The sequence below is a fragment of the Uloborus diversus genome, chromosome 4, assembly GCF_026930045.1.
Source record: "Uloborus diversus isolate 005 chromosome 4, Udiv.v.3.1, whole genome shotgun sequence".
NCBI classification, from domain to species: Eukaryota; Metazoa; Arthropoda; class Arachnida; order Araneae; family Uloboridae; genus Uloborus; species Uloborus diversus.
This window is the reverse complement of record NC_072734.1, coordinates 176,924,204-176,940,159: the sequence shown is the minus strand read 5'-3', so window position 1 is coordinate 176,940,159 and position 15,956 is coordinate 176,924,204. Positions and strand designations below refer to the sequence as shown.

Sequence of the window (15,956 nt, the reverse complement as noted above, 5' to 3'; positions counted from 1 at the left end):
ATTCAAAAAGGGAAAAAACTTCCCCTTATAATTTCTACTTTTCAGTTTGTGTATTATTTTTTTGATTAAATTTTTACTTTAAATTTGAAGACTAAGCAAAATTATAAGTTATATTAAAACAAAAAAGGCCTTCTCTTTCTTAAGTTTTAATACTTTGCTTACCAGTGAGTAAGCTGAGTTAAAAAGATCTTTAGCAAAAAAGCTAAAATTGAAATAAAAGCATTAGCATAATACTAAAATGTTGAACATATCTTTCTAAATGCCTTGATTTGTTTCATCTACTCTAAAGTTGAAAACTAAATTCAAAGTTTAGCCATGATATCTAAAGAAATAGATATGCAGTAGCTGTATTTATTTTTAATTTGAAATAAAAGAATTAGAATTGTACTTATTGAGAAAACACAAGCTTTACAGTCCACTCCCCACCCCCAAACATGCAGTACTGGGGGGACATAATGCTCATCAGGACTTAGTAGTAATTGTTGAACTTAATAGTAATTTTAACATCTTACTTAAGAGTTTTAATAATATTGAGCGTAGCCATGCTAGCTTCCTCTCTTGGTTCGTGCACTGTTTATTTACTTAGTTTTTTACTTGAGCAAAAAAGCGAAAATGACTTGCTTCATTTTCGTATTTTAGTAATTTCTCATTTTGCAAAAAATGCGACTGTAGCGGAAACTCTAATGCTTACAAATGAATGATATACCAATAAATAAGGATTTCGTGTTTTACTATTTTCATATTTATATCGAATTAAGAATCTCTTAGATACAGTGATGAATCTGTTAAGAATGTCTTTAATGCCTGCACAAGTTAATGTATGCCTATTTTTAAAATTTATTTCTTTTAACATCTGAAATCCAGTTTTTTACTCTTCAAAAAAATCATATGTTTTCTGAATTTGTCTTGTGTTTTTTTGTTAACCAAAAAATTGCTATGTAAGAACTTTTGTTATAGAATTAGAGCAAATATTAATTTGTAACATTAAAATTTTAGAATTCATCATCAACTAGCCTTAATAGCACTGATGTTGGAGCCAATAATTTTGCCACAATTAGAACAACTTCAATTGTAACTCGACAAATTAAAGAACATGAACAGGAAAATCATATGCATGAACAGATGTCTGGCTATAAACGAATGCGAAGGCAACACCAAAAGGCTTTAATCCAGGTGTTTTGAATTTCTTCTCTCTTTGAAAGTAATTTTTGTGTGGATTTAAGTTAAATAAATTACCATTTGTATATCGTCGGTTGATAGGAAAAACTCACTAAGTGCATTTTAAAAGTGATTAAGTGTAAAATTTCCCATAAAAAACTAAGCTGGAATGATTAATCCAAAATTACAATAATGCAAGCTTGAAACAAAACTTGAACTTAAAAGTTTAAGTATTGCTACAAAATATCGCCCACAGTTTTTTTTATAGCTATTTTTTTATTTTTATTCCCATATTTCCAGTAATTAATCAAAGTGCACTTAGTGAGTTTTCCTCTGAACCGACCATATGAGCTTTTCTTTATGAACTGCAATGCATCATTTCTTGTTTATTCATTTTTATCATTCATAAGCTTTTTAAATGGTTTTGGTCAATCCACTAGATAATGTTGAAAGGTATCATTTATAGTTTTCCGAGATCACAAATATCATTCAAACGTTTCTCCATGTGGAAGAAGAGAAAAAAGGTTGCATTTCAAAGATTCTCACATCTCTATTGCCCAGTTTTAATAAAGGTGTGTGATAGAGCGTAAGAATTATCCCTGATGTGGATCATATGCTTTTAAAATCCTTGAAAAATGTAAAATGTATCTTTAGTCCTTGAATTTCATTATTTTTTTTAAAAAGGGTACGCTAAAAAAAATTACCACCGTTTTTCACAGAATTACTTTTGGCGTACTCTGCAAACTTTATTTTTTCCCTCCGGAAAAACTGGCCTCAAATTTCTTGCTTTAAAGATATCCACTTAACTGAATTTTTGCAATTAATATTTCAATTTCATTAAATTAATATCATGTTTTTGAAAACTTGTCAATATTGAGCTTGTGCTATGAAAATTGCATGTATTGTTTAAGATTTCAGTACTTTTGCATGTTTTAACTTTTTCAGTTATTTAAAAGTTGGAAGCTGTTTTAACATATGCTACCTTAAATTTGCTTGTTTTAAAAATATATTCAATAATTTACCACAGCAATCATCGCTATTATTTTCTGAATCTGCAGCTTCAAATATTGACACTCCTGAGTTGCATGTGACTAAAAATTATGCATTCGATGCCTTACTTTTGTGCACAATAAGAATAGTTGAAAATCATAAGCAAACAAATATTGGGAGTGCAATCACAGCAAAATTTTAAAATTACTTTTTTAATGTTTAAAATTACAAGTGTACTACATTAGGCTTTAATTTCTATATGTCTTGCTATCATTGTTATTTTAGGTCAGTATTTGTCAGTCTGATCCTTAATGCCCACAGTATTAAAGATTGATTTTTAAATTTTGATAGTGTGGTGTAAAAGGTTTTGTTTAATGCTGAAACTTTTATATGAACTGGAACTAAATCAACATTTATCATTTTATTATCTTAAAGAAATTCACTTTCAAATAATCCTAACTAAAGAAAGAAATAACAAGGTCAAAAAGCACAATTTGCAGATTACTGCAGACACGTGTTTGGGCGTTACAGGGAATGCCTTTTTCAATGCAAAAAGAAAAGAGCTGATGTTTTTTCATCCGCAAGCTGATTTCTTTTTGCATTGACAAAGGCGTTCCCTGTAACGTCTGAACACGTGTCTGCAGTAATCTGCAAATTGTGCTTTTTGGTGTTATTTTTTTCTTTACTTTTCAGCACAAAGGTATTAATCTATCTTAATCCTAACTAGTCCTTGAAAAAGTTCATTTTATGCTGGAAAAGTTTTTTAAATTTTTGGGTACAAACCTTGTCTGAGGAATGAACATTCCACATTTTTTGAAGGTTGTCAACTGCTTCACTAAATGAGGTAACATTTCTTTTTGGAAACTTTCCCTTTGATTCCCTAGAATACCAATTTCCAATGCATGAACTTCCTTTTTATGATAATCATTTGTCAGTTAAAGACAGACTGAAAAAAAGACTAAAAACATGTCATTTTTCAAAAAATAGTTTTTTTTTTTTTTCGCAGTCTTGTGTTTTGCCAAGCAAATTTGTTCTAGATTTGCTTTAAATGTTCTTAAGAAAAAAAATTCATCCTTTTGCAGTGATCATGAAGAGCTTTAAAAATTCTTCATATTTTCAGTCATTGCTCCTGAATCTACTGAAAAAAGGTTGGCAATCATGTTGTTTTATAAATATTCGTTTGTTTTTATTTTTGTCTAGCCTTGGGTGTCGGAAGCTAGATTTACTATTGGTTCAAAATGACTGACTTATCAGAGTTAAAAATGTCTCTTGCTGAAGGATAAAACATGTGTTCTAAAACTAGTGGATACGAAGCAGTATTTAAAAAAAAATTGTATCTTTCCATAAAAAAATGTTTGCTAGATTTAACTTGGAACATGCTAGTTTATAGAAAATGGACCTGGTATCATACAAAAAAAAAAAAAAAAACTCATTAATGGTGTTTTACTGTAGTTCTACATTAACTATTCGTAAATTTTACTGTTAAATGAGGAGCTTGCACTGCAATATAATTTCATTCAATTTTAATATTTATATGATATAGAGATCATATTTGGTCTAAGATTACATCACTGTTTTGTATTAATTTTTGGTATGTTATATTGATGACTTACACTGTTCATTAATGATACAAAGTCCAACTAAGTTCTTATTATAATTTAGGAAGTTACTTCTTTTATATTCCATTGTCAATTGAACTCTTTATGAAAATTTGTAATTTATTTATTTGTTTATTTTTTGTGTTCAGTATCACATTAATGCCTTGTCATTGCTTAATAGCTTGAAGCAAAGTGCAGACAAGAGATGGAAGAGCACAAACAGAAGTTAGATAAGGAATACGAAAATATACTTCAGCAGTTCAGCAAAGAATTGGAAAAATTACAAATGAGGCATCAGCAAGAACTCGAAAGAAAGGTTCATACATTTGTTTCTTTCTCTTCCTCCTGTCTTTTTCTCCCAAGTTTCTATACACTTGAAGTTAGAACTAGTTTAGTGCTTTAAAAACATTCAGTTATAAGTTACAACTTGAATGTAGTTTTATGCATTAAATATAACTTAGTTTTCTTTCTCACCTTTCTAGCTCAAACAAAATTTAGCTAGTGAAAAACGGTTAAGTAAAAATATAACTACCCAGCATGAAGAAGAGGTAAAACGATATCAAGCCCAACAGAAAACAGAATATAAGTATTTCAAGGATCGTTTAAAACGTGTAAGTAATTTTTGCTTTGTTCCTTTATTTATTATATTATCCCAATCATTTTTGCAATTTTGTGAGCCGAATGCCATACCATCTGGGCCATCCTACAATCAAAATATTAGTTTGTGATAAAACCGAACGAATCTATCTGATTTCTTTATAAGGTTTTTTTTTTTCCAAATGAGCATAAAGTGAACACACTGTTTAATTTTCATCAAAAGCAAGGGAGAATAAGTTTTACATGATACCTTACTTATGAAGATTGATGTCGTATTGATCAAGTTACGACGTTCCCGCAAAGACTATCTTAGACAAATAATATTTTTCAACAGACGTTTGCAAAGCACTTGTGCTCGGCAGAAGGGACTCATAAACTCGATATTTTAACACTGGAAAAACAGAGGGGCCTGTGTGGTCCCTAGCTCAGTTTGTTGCTCAATAACTCAAATAATATTATGTAACGGAACTTCCCGACTTTTCATTATATGACACTATTTGAACACTTGTTTAATCATTTAATCATTAGCCTCATAGTACTGTAAATATTGATCCTTTTTCCTAGAAAGACAGGAGGGGCCATAGTGCCCCCTAAGCTATTTTATAATGGAAAGATATTTTTTCCCTTTCTCCTAATTGTTGTATCATAAAAAATTGCTGTTCACCCTAGTTTAACATGTAACGTTCTTTTTATGCAACCAGTTGAATATCCAAATGCTATACACAGTACCGATTGCTTACCAGCCAAATGGCAGCCATTGCTCTTGGAAGAATAAGCTAATTCTACCTTTTGGCAAGAAAAAATATAAAAAACCTGAGAATAATTGCATACTAAGTTTATATTTAGTCGTAAAAGAATGTACGTCGGGCATGTGTGCTTACTCAGGAAGAATTTTTATAAGAATTCACCCAAAAAAAATTAATGGGGGCCACCACTGGCTCCTTCAGTCTTTCTAGGTATACAGAAAATTTCAATCTTTTTAGTGTTAAGTCCTTTTTTGAGTAGCAAAAAGGTGATTTATTTTCTTTTTTCTTTGTTGACCCAAGTAGCAATTGACTTGAATTTTAATTTTTTTTCTTAAAGTTTATTAACCTCATATGTATTAGTCTCATATACAAAAATATGTTCACATTGCAAAAAATATTTTAAAGAAAAATCTTGGAATTGCCACAAATTGAGTATGAAGCGCTTCGCAGATCTGCTGTGACAAGATTGTCAGAGTACAAGAGGGAAGCAAGCATTCCATAAAAGTACTTCATCATTCTGCACACAGTGATATATGTACAATGAATTTCTTTACGGAAGATTACATTGTGATAAATCTAAATTAGTGGGTTTATTTTTTAATGATTGTTCATATTTTATTTAGCTTATTGCCATTTCAGGAAATGAGTGGAGATGGTTCGTCAAGGCAGAGGGATGATGCAATGCGTAATCACAAAGATGAAGTTCTTCAAAGGCAAACAGCATCTTTGCAACGTCTTCAAAGAGAACATGGAGACTCGCACCGTCTAGAAATTAGAAAATTTCGTAGACGAAAATTATTACAGTATCATCAGATGGAACAAAATTTATTACGAGATGTATGTAATTTTTACTTGTTCAACATTTTATTTTTAGTTCATCTTTCAATGCATCTTGCAGCAGAACAGCATTTGAATGTTTTCAAAATTAAACACTTTGCTGTGCATATCTGAACTTCTGAATGCATGCTTGTGAGAGTACAGGGAAATCCCCTTCCAACAAACTCTAAAGGACCGATAAAAGTTTCATTGTAACAAAATATTTGTTGTCACGGAATCGCCTTAAAACTTTCTGTATTTTTATACGTGTGTTAATTTTGTAAATATACCCTTTAATATAATTAAATATGCGTTACTAACACTCTAAAGCATAATTAAACACATTTATTCTGAAAAAACAAAGAAAAAATATTGAATGCTGACATTTATTTATTGATAGACTTCATAAAAAGTGTTTTTTTTTTGTACGAGAGATTTGGTCCCAGAGGACATTATAAAAGATTCTAATTTATAAATGTCACTTATACTGAGCACAAAAAAATGTTGAAATCTTGCTGACCCCCTTGTGAATTTACAGGATGTCTCACGTTTGGTGCATAGAAAATCAACTGTTCAATGGTAAGCTTTTCTTGCCGCACATCAGTTTACGTTTCAGCATGAGTCGATTTCCACCTTGAATGACTGTTTTGGAAGTACAAACGGAGTTTTCTCGTTACCACTTGTGAAAGTCTTTTTATTTCCAAAAACAGTATTAAGTAAAAAAAATATTCAAACTGACGTTGAGAAAAACATTTTGTTGTAATGAATTTTTGAACAAATTTTATACATAATCTTAGTGGGTTTTAAAACAGGGCTCAAGGTTTTGTTTGTTGTAGCGGATATTTCATTGTAATGGTATTCGTTGTAAGGGAATTTCACTATATATCAGGGGCTCCCAATCTTTTCTAATTCACGGCACTCTTTGAAGAGTTAGAGGTTTCTGACGGCCCGCTGCTGTATCTCTGTTATGTACACATACAGGGTGTAACCTGCAAGACCTTTATTTTCGCAACTGTTAGTCCTACATGTATACTTCCAGTTGCAAAAATGTATTTTTGTCTGGTTTTTAGTTTTACTCCCTGTATATTGATACCATGGACACACCACACCTAAATTTGCCTCCTCCCACGCACCCCAAGTTGTTGTGGCAACCTGTCTGCACCTATAGTTAACCCTACAGCACACAGTCTGCACTTATAGTTACCCCTGCTACCTATAGTTAAGACCTCTCTAGTAGGGTAGCTCAAAAATTTTTTTGCAAGCTAAAGTCCAGGACACCCTCTATTGTTTTAGACTTACTAATAGTATTATGCTGTAAAAGTTTTAGCTTCTTACTCAAATTTTAAGAGGGTACTCAATGATCCGTTTATTTAACATTAGCTGTAGTATAGAAAATGCTACAAGTTTAGAAACATTTAATTTCCCAAGTTTTTTTAAATAATTATTTTAATGCAATGTATGTGCATATTACTGGTGTATGTTATAATATGTAACATTGTTTTTCCAGTTCAATGTACTTTTTTAATCCCCCTCCCCATGCGTATGAAGTTTGGTGGAGGGAGTTGAGTGCTCTCTTTCAGCTGAAATAGGAAGCTAAAATTCTTCCTGTATACAGTAAAACCTGTCTAACAATACTGCTAGGACCTAAAAAAAATATTGTTATAGACAGTTCAATTATTTATGCTGACATTTTTCTGGGACCAAGGAAAATATCGCTATAGACAGGTTCCTTGTTATAGACAGTATTGTTATACACAGGTTTCACTGTATTACTATCCACAAGTCTAAAAATATTGAGAGGTGTTATCTAGGAGAAACTTTTTTTTTTAACATGAATTTTTGATACAACATACTCTCCAGTCTGTGTCTTTAGTGTTTTTTTTTCAAAAGCTTATGCATTTCTTCATAAACTGGAAAACTCTCATAAATCGTCACTTATTATGTGTTTGAAAGTATTCTAATTTGTATTTTAGTTTTTCAGCATTAATTGAGTTATAATTCAATTTCAGGAATTAAATAAAAGGCAATCTCAGCTGGAGCAAGCTCATTCAATGTTACTCCATCATCATGATATGACTCAAGAGTTAGAATATCGCCAACAGAGAGCTGTTCATCAGCTGAGAGAGGAGCATGTTAGGAAACAACATCACACAGAACTAGCAAATCAACAGGAATATAACTCTAGACGGGAAAGGGAACTTCGTAAAAAACATGCCTTAGAAGTTAAACAGCAACCCAAAAGTTTGAAGGTAAAATTTTAAGTATGGAATTTGTTACAATCACAATAGTAATTCTTCAATTTACTGTTTTTCATATAATCAATACTGTTTGTTAAATAAATAATATTACAAATTACTATTTTTAAATAATATATTTTCCTTCTGTGGGGGGTAAAAAAATCCGCTATCCTTCCAAGTGTTAGACATACCTGCTACAATATGCCAGGTTCGAAAGTTGACATTATTGAAAACATCAGTTGAAGGCTCCTAAGTAAAGATTTCTGACATGATAAAACATTACAGCATCAAGCCAGTGCAAATCTTATACAATTTGACATAAGTCTGCCCTATTTACTTTCCATTTTTAAGCTCAATAATTATAATTTTCTCAAATACTTTTTTACTCTTAGTATCTAAATCCCAATAGGCTGAAATTGTTACTTGCGTATACCATAGCTAAAAAAATCAGCACTCATGCATACATTTAAATTCTTGCTAAAACAATTACCGTTTATGCAAAAAATTTGTAAAAACTATTAAAAAAAAGTTTATTATTGCTAACTGATGACAGGCATACACAGCAAATCCTGCAGACCAAGTATCAAGTTAGGTTATCTCCAAAAAACATGTAGTGGAATCGGGGGGGGGGGCAGAATTTTTTGAACAAAATTAGTCCAGCCACTTGCATACACAAATGAAGAGTATTGATGTAAAAATTTGGTTTCTACTAGTCAAATTTTGGTGAGCTTAAAAGGGAGAAAGAAGAGCTATAGGAATGTCTTCAAATAAATTTTACACTTGTTAAGTTAAATAAATGCATTTTTCTACAAAAAAAAAAGGTGAAATATTGCAGACAGTGGGTAGTTTACTTTTTCCATGTCTTTTTTGACCATGCTATAAAATTATGTTTCCCAATGTCAATTACATAAATAACGTTTTTTTTTTTTTTTTGGTATTCTTCAAACTTAAGTTACAGGAATATATTTTGTCGTTTTGTTATCCTCAAAAAAGAAGATTCTCAACGCATAGCTAGTAAAATATCATTTTAAGTTTAAATAAGAATTTTCCTCGCAACTAATTCTCTAGACGCAGTGCTTTAAAATTTTTAATACTGCTATAGATTGATGAAGTCACTTGCCACGTAAAAAATGATTAAGCCACAAAACTTCCTGTCTCCTCTTCTGTTTTCTCACTCGTTTCCACTTTAATTTCAATTTCATCATTTGTGTGGATTCATCCAGAGTAGCCCCAACATCATGCATTTGCAATATCCCAACGGAGGCTTTAATTTCTTGATTCATAGCACTGCTCATTTTTTTAAATGTTAAAAAACTGTGATCATGAAAAAATTATAGTTATATTCATTTGTAGTAAACTATTCCCTGTCATTTTAAGTTATAGGATTAAAATTAATTAAATCTTTTTTCTTTTTTTTTTCAACCATAAAACCTTTTTATATTACTTGCTAATATATGTGTATGTGCAAAATTTTACTGTAACTTGACCCAAAACATAGCAATATAGTTCATGCCGTCCATCCCATAACCTATTCTACCCTATGTGTTCATTTTATAAATCTGTTCAATTTAGCAGTTGCAGTTTCTTTGACAAACATATTTTTTTGTAATTTAATCCTTATGTATATTTCTTTATAGCAAAAAGAGTTGATGATTCGTAAGCAGTTTAGGGAGACCTGTAAAATACAGACAAGACAGTACAAAGCTTGGAAGAACCAGATATTAGCTTCTACTCCAAAAGAAGAACAAAAGTTAGTTATTAAAAAATTGAAAGAAGAGCAGATGCGTAAACTAGCAATCTTAGGAGAACAGTATGAACAGAGTATAGCTGACATGTTACAAAAGCAATCGGTAAGTTTTTCAAATATCTTTTTTACTTTAAATAATTCTGAAAGAATAGCTACTATGGAGGTTATTAAAATTGCAATTTGTTGCAGTTTATTAGCTTGATAAAATAGGAATAGAGACTTTGAAAGTCTGAGTAAGGAGTATAATAGTCTTTGTCGTTTGGAAAAAGAGTTTCAAAAGTGTTCCCAAAACACCTTGAGCAAGCAATCCCCAATTATTGCTTTTTTTTCAAAAATTGCTGTGGGGAAAGGGGTGCAAAAAACAAAGATTTTGTAATTTATTTCAAAGTTACTTACATTATAAAAATTTCATTCATATTTATGGTCTGAACATGCTTTTAGTTACAGTAAACTCTTAATTATCGGCGGTCGGATTATCTACAGGTCTTTTCACATTTTTTTAAACTGTCATTAAATGCTTTTTAAACTTGTGATAGTGTTATTGTTCATTTTAGCGTTTTACATATGTATATTCTTTACATTCAATGGTAGTAGGTGCAATGTAACAATGTTTTAAGCTATAATTTAAACGTATGTGTGAATGTTATTCATATTTTTAAGCTATTGTATACAGTGGTATTATTTTCTACCTGCTATTTGGGTTATGCACGGTTACCATGCCACCTATCCTGCTGATAATTGGGAGTTTACTGTACTGTGTTATGTTTAATGAGCTTATTTCGAATTTTTTTTACCACTAGCATTTATTACTTTCAAATAGCTAGTGATTTATTATTACAATTTCAGTTAAGTTTTATCAGCTTGTTAAGGTAAAGGACATTTCTCCCCATAAGAAAATACCCCTCTTAATAAAATATTGTGTATAGGAACCTATGGTTAATTGTTTGTGCGGAGCAGATATGCGTATGAAACCAAAAAAATAATCTGAAATATCAGCTTGTTACAGATTGACTTTAAGTTTCCCAAGGTAGATAACCCCTACCACCCAGGGCCTTTTTGTGAATCTGCTTACAGCTTTAAATTTCAAGCACAGCAAATGTGCTGTGACATAATTTAACAAAGAAAACTTATAAGAGAGAAATTTAAAATTAGAAAAAAAATGCGAAATTTTTCTTTTCTCATGTGGTAATAAAATTGTAGCTATCATCATATCAATGACAAATTAGTTTGTATATATAAAGTAGAATTGAGCTTTTATTTCTTAAGCCAAAATTGTGTGTGAGTGATGTAAAAACGAATTTTGTCAGATATTTGTCTATGATGCTTTAACCCTAATTGTTTGCATTTGTTTTAGATTCGTTTAGATGAATCACAAGAATTAGAATACCGCCAATTAAAAGATCAGTTGCAACAAGAACTAGAGCTACTCACAGCCTTCCAGAGTAAGATCAAAATGCAAGGGGAGGCACAGCGAAATAGGGAACGAAGAGAACTAGAAGATAGAGTATCTACACGTCGAGCACTTCTAGAGCAAAAGGTATTAATTATAGACAAAATCAAAATTATCTATGCTGATGTATTTTTTTTAAAAAAACCTAATGAAAGGATTTGTCCTTAGATGATAGTTATCCAACTGTTCAGCTGCTTACAGGCAGTTCATAGCCTCTTTTTTAATTTTATTTAAAAGAAAAATAAAAGAGCAATATTTGATGCTTAATTGCTTGTCAAAATTTGGAATTAACAATTTTTTTACTAAAGTTTAAGTAGGAGGTGCACTCAGCAGCATGCACAGAAATTTTGAGGCCCATCACAAATGACATTTACGGGCCCCCTCCATACTGTTTACCCTTATATTTCACCCTTCATTTAAAAAATATTTGGCCCCCTTCACGCTAATGCCCGGGCCAACAGGTGTCCCTTCTCTCCCCCCCCCCCCTCGCAGTGCACGCCTCTGTCTGCATTCATTTACCATTAATTTATTACTTTGAAAATGAACGTGACAGATCTGTCAAAGCATTCTAATATATAATGCATGCTATGATAAAGTTCAGTAGTGCACAATTAGCTATTTTCTTAGCTAATCAAAATTTTTATTATTTTGAACAATTGAAACTATAGTAGAGGTAAACCTATCCTGGCAGCATTGTGAAGGTTACACAGGTACTTATCACACCATTACACCTGTTACCAGATTAGGTTTGCCCCATCTTTTATAGTTGTAAACAACTTATTGGGTGAAGACATCTTAAGTGGAAAATTTTTAGTTCTGTCTTAGCCAGTTTGGGAGTTTTTACCTTTATTTTCACTTTGGGAGGGGAGCTAAACCAGAATTGCAGACCATCGCTTTTGTGCATGTTTTTGCTAGCAGTGTGAGTAATTTCAGCTTTGTGAGAAGCCTCCAGACCAATGATAGTAAATTTGTGTGAAACTTCAGTATCTGGATGCCATAAGCAAGCTTTTTGTATATGCAAGTATTTCTGCTTTAGCCTCAATTTGGAGCTGTAACTTACAGTTTGGTTTCTGATGTGATTTTTTTAAAAAAAAAAAGGGCTACAAAAGCAGCCAGCATGTCCTTATTAATTTCCTCACTTTTGTTTGAAAAAGATAAGAGCCATTCTACAGTGCTAAATGCAGAAGTCGTATCTTCACTTTTTAACAAAATTGAGTTATTAACATCCGCCAGTTACCTAAATCAGAGGCATGGGTGATGCCGGAGCGGCAATTTCTGTTATTACCAGAACCCCCAACCACCCATCACCACCACCACCACTGCTTACAAAAGGAAAAAAAAGGTTCTTATGTCCAATGTAAACAAAATTCATACAATTTTCAGAAACAACTAAATTAGTGTTATAATGAAATTTTAAGTTGACCATTTTGCTGAAGGCAAGTAAAAACTACGAACACCGACCCATAATGCAACTATGTTTGATAGAACTAATACAATTCAAAATATTTGGGGAAATTTTTTGAATTATGGTCATTTGAGAACAAGAAGTATTTTTAAAAAAAATCTGAAAAAGTGACTTCTGAATCGAATACATGGAAAATGCAAACACTTTGAAACGCAATATCTCAGTTTGAAATAGACTGCAGCTACCACTTTTGTAGTACTGGACTATTTTTTGTACTTTGAAAGAAATAACTAAAGTATTATAAAAGTACTCCCATAGTTTTTAATTTTTATTTAATTCAGAATGTGTAATCAAATATTTGTTCAATACAATTCTGCATTTGAAGCTAACAGTTTATTACCATTTTGTTGCTTTAGATGGAGTTAGAAAAACAGCAATTCCAAGAAGAACGAGCAGAGAGACAGCGACTGCTTCTAGAGCGACAAGCCCGAGAAATAGAAGCATTCGATGAAGAGAGCGCTCGTTTGGGTTTTGATGCCATGGCGATAGCCGAGGCATCTCAGGAGCCTCTACCTGCCGATGACATCAGCATCAGTGGGAGTATGTTGAGCTTGGCTCATAGTAACAGTGCCAGTTCATTTACTCACACTGCACTTTAGTACCCACTATTGCTTTAATGGAATTGCTGTTTCAAATTCTCGATCCATGGTCTGGTTAGGAATCGCCCAACGATAGTTTTTGGCCATGTTAAGTGCGGGATAATTAAAAGGCAATGCAACACATGGTGGGAAGTTTAATTTGGTTGATCCAGATCAAATGAATTTCATATGATGCCCGAGGCATCGGAATCTTCTGTAATAGTTGGTAAGCTGATTGAGTGAAGTTTGATGCTTGGAAGTCTAATTTATGTAAAATCTTTTAAGTTCGTTGAAGCGATGAGGAAAGCATTCTTGGCAAGCATGTAAAATGTATGTTATTGTGTCCTGAATAATCTCTAACTTTCCTTTCAAAATATCTTGTCTTGTAGTTTTGTAAGAATCTCACATAGAGACTGAGAATTTCCTTATTCTTTCTTATGTGCTATATCTAATTTAATACCAGAGCTTTGTTTTCATTTTTATCAGTTTCCGAAACCAACCATCTAGTCTGAGGGCTTTTTGCTAGAAATCATAGTAACATGTCAGTGTGTTCCGTGTTATTCTATGAGAAAATAGCTCCTTTTATGTGGAAGGTTTTTTTCCCCCATTCATTCGTTTCTACCATGTGTTGTGGACTCAGTGTCAATCCGGTCTCCAGCTGTCTTGATGGAAGGGCTCCTGTGACAAGAGAAACATGATCGAGCCTTATATTTTTAGCCTGTCTGTGTGCACAAGTTGAGTGCAGCTGGTGTAGATTTTTTAATAGAAATCTTGTCACTATCAGGAATGGCTTGAATCCAATTCAAGTTCGTCACTCATGTTTGGCATGAAGCTGCCCCATTCCTCATAGTGCCTAGGAGAGAACAACTAAACTCTTCCTAATAACATTTTTATTATAAATTATTAAGAACTTTACTAGTTAAAAAATGAAAATCTTACAGAAGAATACGGCTTCAGTTTTTATGATCGAAGCATTTGGGTCTTAGTACACTCATAGAGATCACATTTTATAGCATTTCCCATGCTTCACTTTGTGTGCAGTCTGAATGGTGAAAATATCGCTCAGAGCTGTTGTAAATTAATTTGATGTGCTCACCTTACAAAAGTAATTAACTTCCATCTGTATATAGCACTGTATAAAATTGTCACTGTGAATTGTTTAATAAAATTGTAGATTATATATCTCTTGTGTTTGTATTATTTCTTAGCTTAGCAATGTGATTGAATACAAAAATGACATGGTGTAAGCACTCACGCAATTTACGGTATAACCCCCCCACATCTGCCAGCATGCCGCAAAGTTCAAGGTTAACCAGGTTTTCAATATCCCTTATTTGGTCCTTTCCTGCATGCTGGATAAAATACATATGCTTAATTTCATACAATAACTATATGATTTATTTGAAAGATAATCTGAGTTCCACATATAATCTTATTAATAAGTGTAAACTGTTTTTGTTAAAATATTAATTAACAATGTTTATTTTATTTAGAAAATTGCATTTATGACAAATAATTTTAAAATATTGAATTAAAACAAAGAACACATTTATAGTCCTTGAACAAAAATATTTTACAATTACATAAGACTTTAATGCAGCTATTTCTTTCTTTTTACTTTCTTCTATATCTAATATATAGAAAAAAGTATTGGATTCATGCAAATTTTCGAATTTTGACGGATTCGAACGTTTTGAGGTGTGCTGAGTCCATTTAGACTATTTTTGGAAAATGTCTGTCTGTGTGTGTGTGTCACATCTGTGTGTGACCAGTTTTTTGTGGCCGCTCTACAGCAAAAACTACCGCATGAAATCGAACGAAATTTGGTACACATATGTGCCCCTATGTGAATGTTGGTCTACCTTTAAAAGGCCAACAAGCTTGTTGGTAACTTGTTGGCCTTTGAAAGGTAGACCAACAGTGAACTTGTGCCAATTGGTTTTTGGCGCGAAGTCCTCCAAGGGGGGGGGGGGGTGGAGCAATGGGACGTTTTTTGAGTTACTCGTGCTTGCTATTCCTCAGGAAGTAACTAACGGAATGAAACAAAATTTGGTCCATATGTTGCCATTAACAGGAAGAGGTGCTGATTCAATTTTGGTGTCAATAACTCAAACGGGGGTTGAGCTATAGAACGTTTTTTGTCGTCATTTGTGACTGCTGTATCGCAAAAAATAATGAGCGGAATGCAAGAAAAATTTATCGGCAAGTAGTGGGTATAAGAGCTGATTTTATTTTGGTGTCGGCAGCTACAAAGGGGGTAGCGCAATCGCCCGTTCTTTTTTCCATTGTGAGTGCCCCATCTCAAGAAGTAATGCTACGTTCTGGTTGAAATTTGGAATATATGTGAATCCATATGTAAACAGGCTTTGGTTCAATTTTGACGCCAATCGCTCCAAGAGGTGTTGATTTTTTTTTTGCGAATAAAAATAGCTTTATTAATGCAACAATAAGAAAGATAAATCGTAATAGATTGTCGTCTGCGTATTTCTCGTGATTTTAATTGTATGGAAACGATCGGAAATATTATTTCAATGATTTAAAATTTTTAACTGTTGCCATCTTATGTTTGTTAAC

General features: G+C 32.3%; 1 protein-coding gene across 2 annotated transcripts in view; it reads left to right on the top strand.

The window, feature by feature from the left end:
* LOC129221589 (serine/threonine-protein kinase Tao-like) overlaps positions 1-14,562 on the top strand; it is a 37,149-nt gene extending 22,587 nt beyond the window's left edge. For both annotated transcript variants that reach the window (XM_054856103.1, XM_054856102.1), the window contains exons 13-20: positions 997-1,173; positions 3,928-4,062; positions 4,229-4,357; positions 5,729-5,926; positions 7,915-8,154; positions 9,780-9,992; positions 11,244-11,426; positions 13,161-14,562. In XM_054856103.1, the coding sequence (XP_054712078.1) occupies positions 997-1,173; positions 3,928-4,062; positions 4,229-4,357; positions 5,729-5,926; positions 7,915-8,154; positions 9,780-9,992; positions 11,244-11,426; positions 13,161-13,403 (1,518 nt within the window). In that variant the 3' untranslated portion in view covers positions 13,404-14,562. The remainder of the gene's footprint in view (positions 1-996; positions 1,174-3,927; positions 4,063-4,228; positions 4,358-5,728; positions 5,927-7,914; positions 8,155-9,779; positions 9,993-11,243; positions 11,427-13,160) is intronic.
* The last annotated feature ends 1,394 nt before the right edge of the window (positions 14,563-15,956 follow it).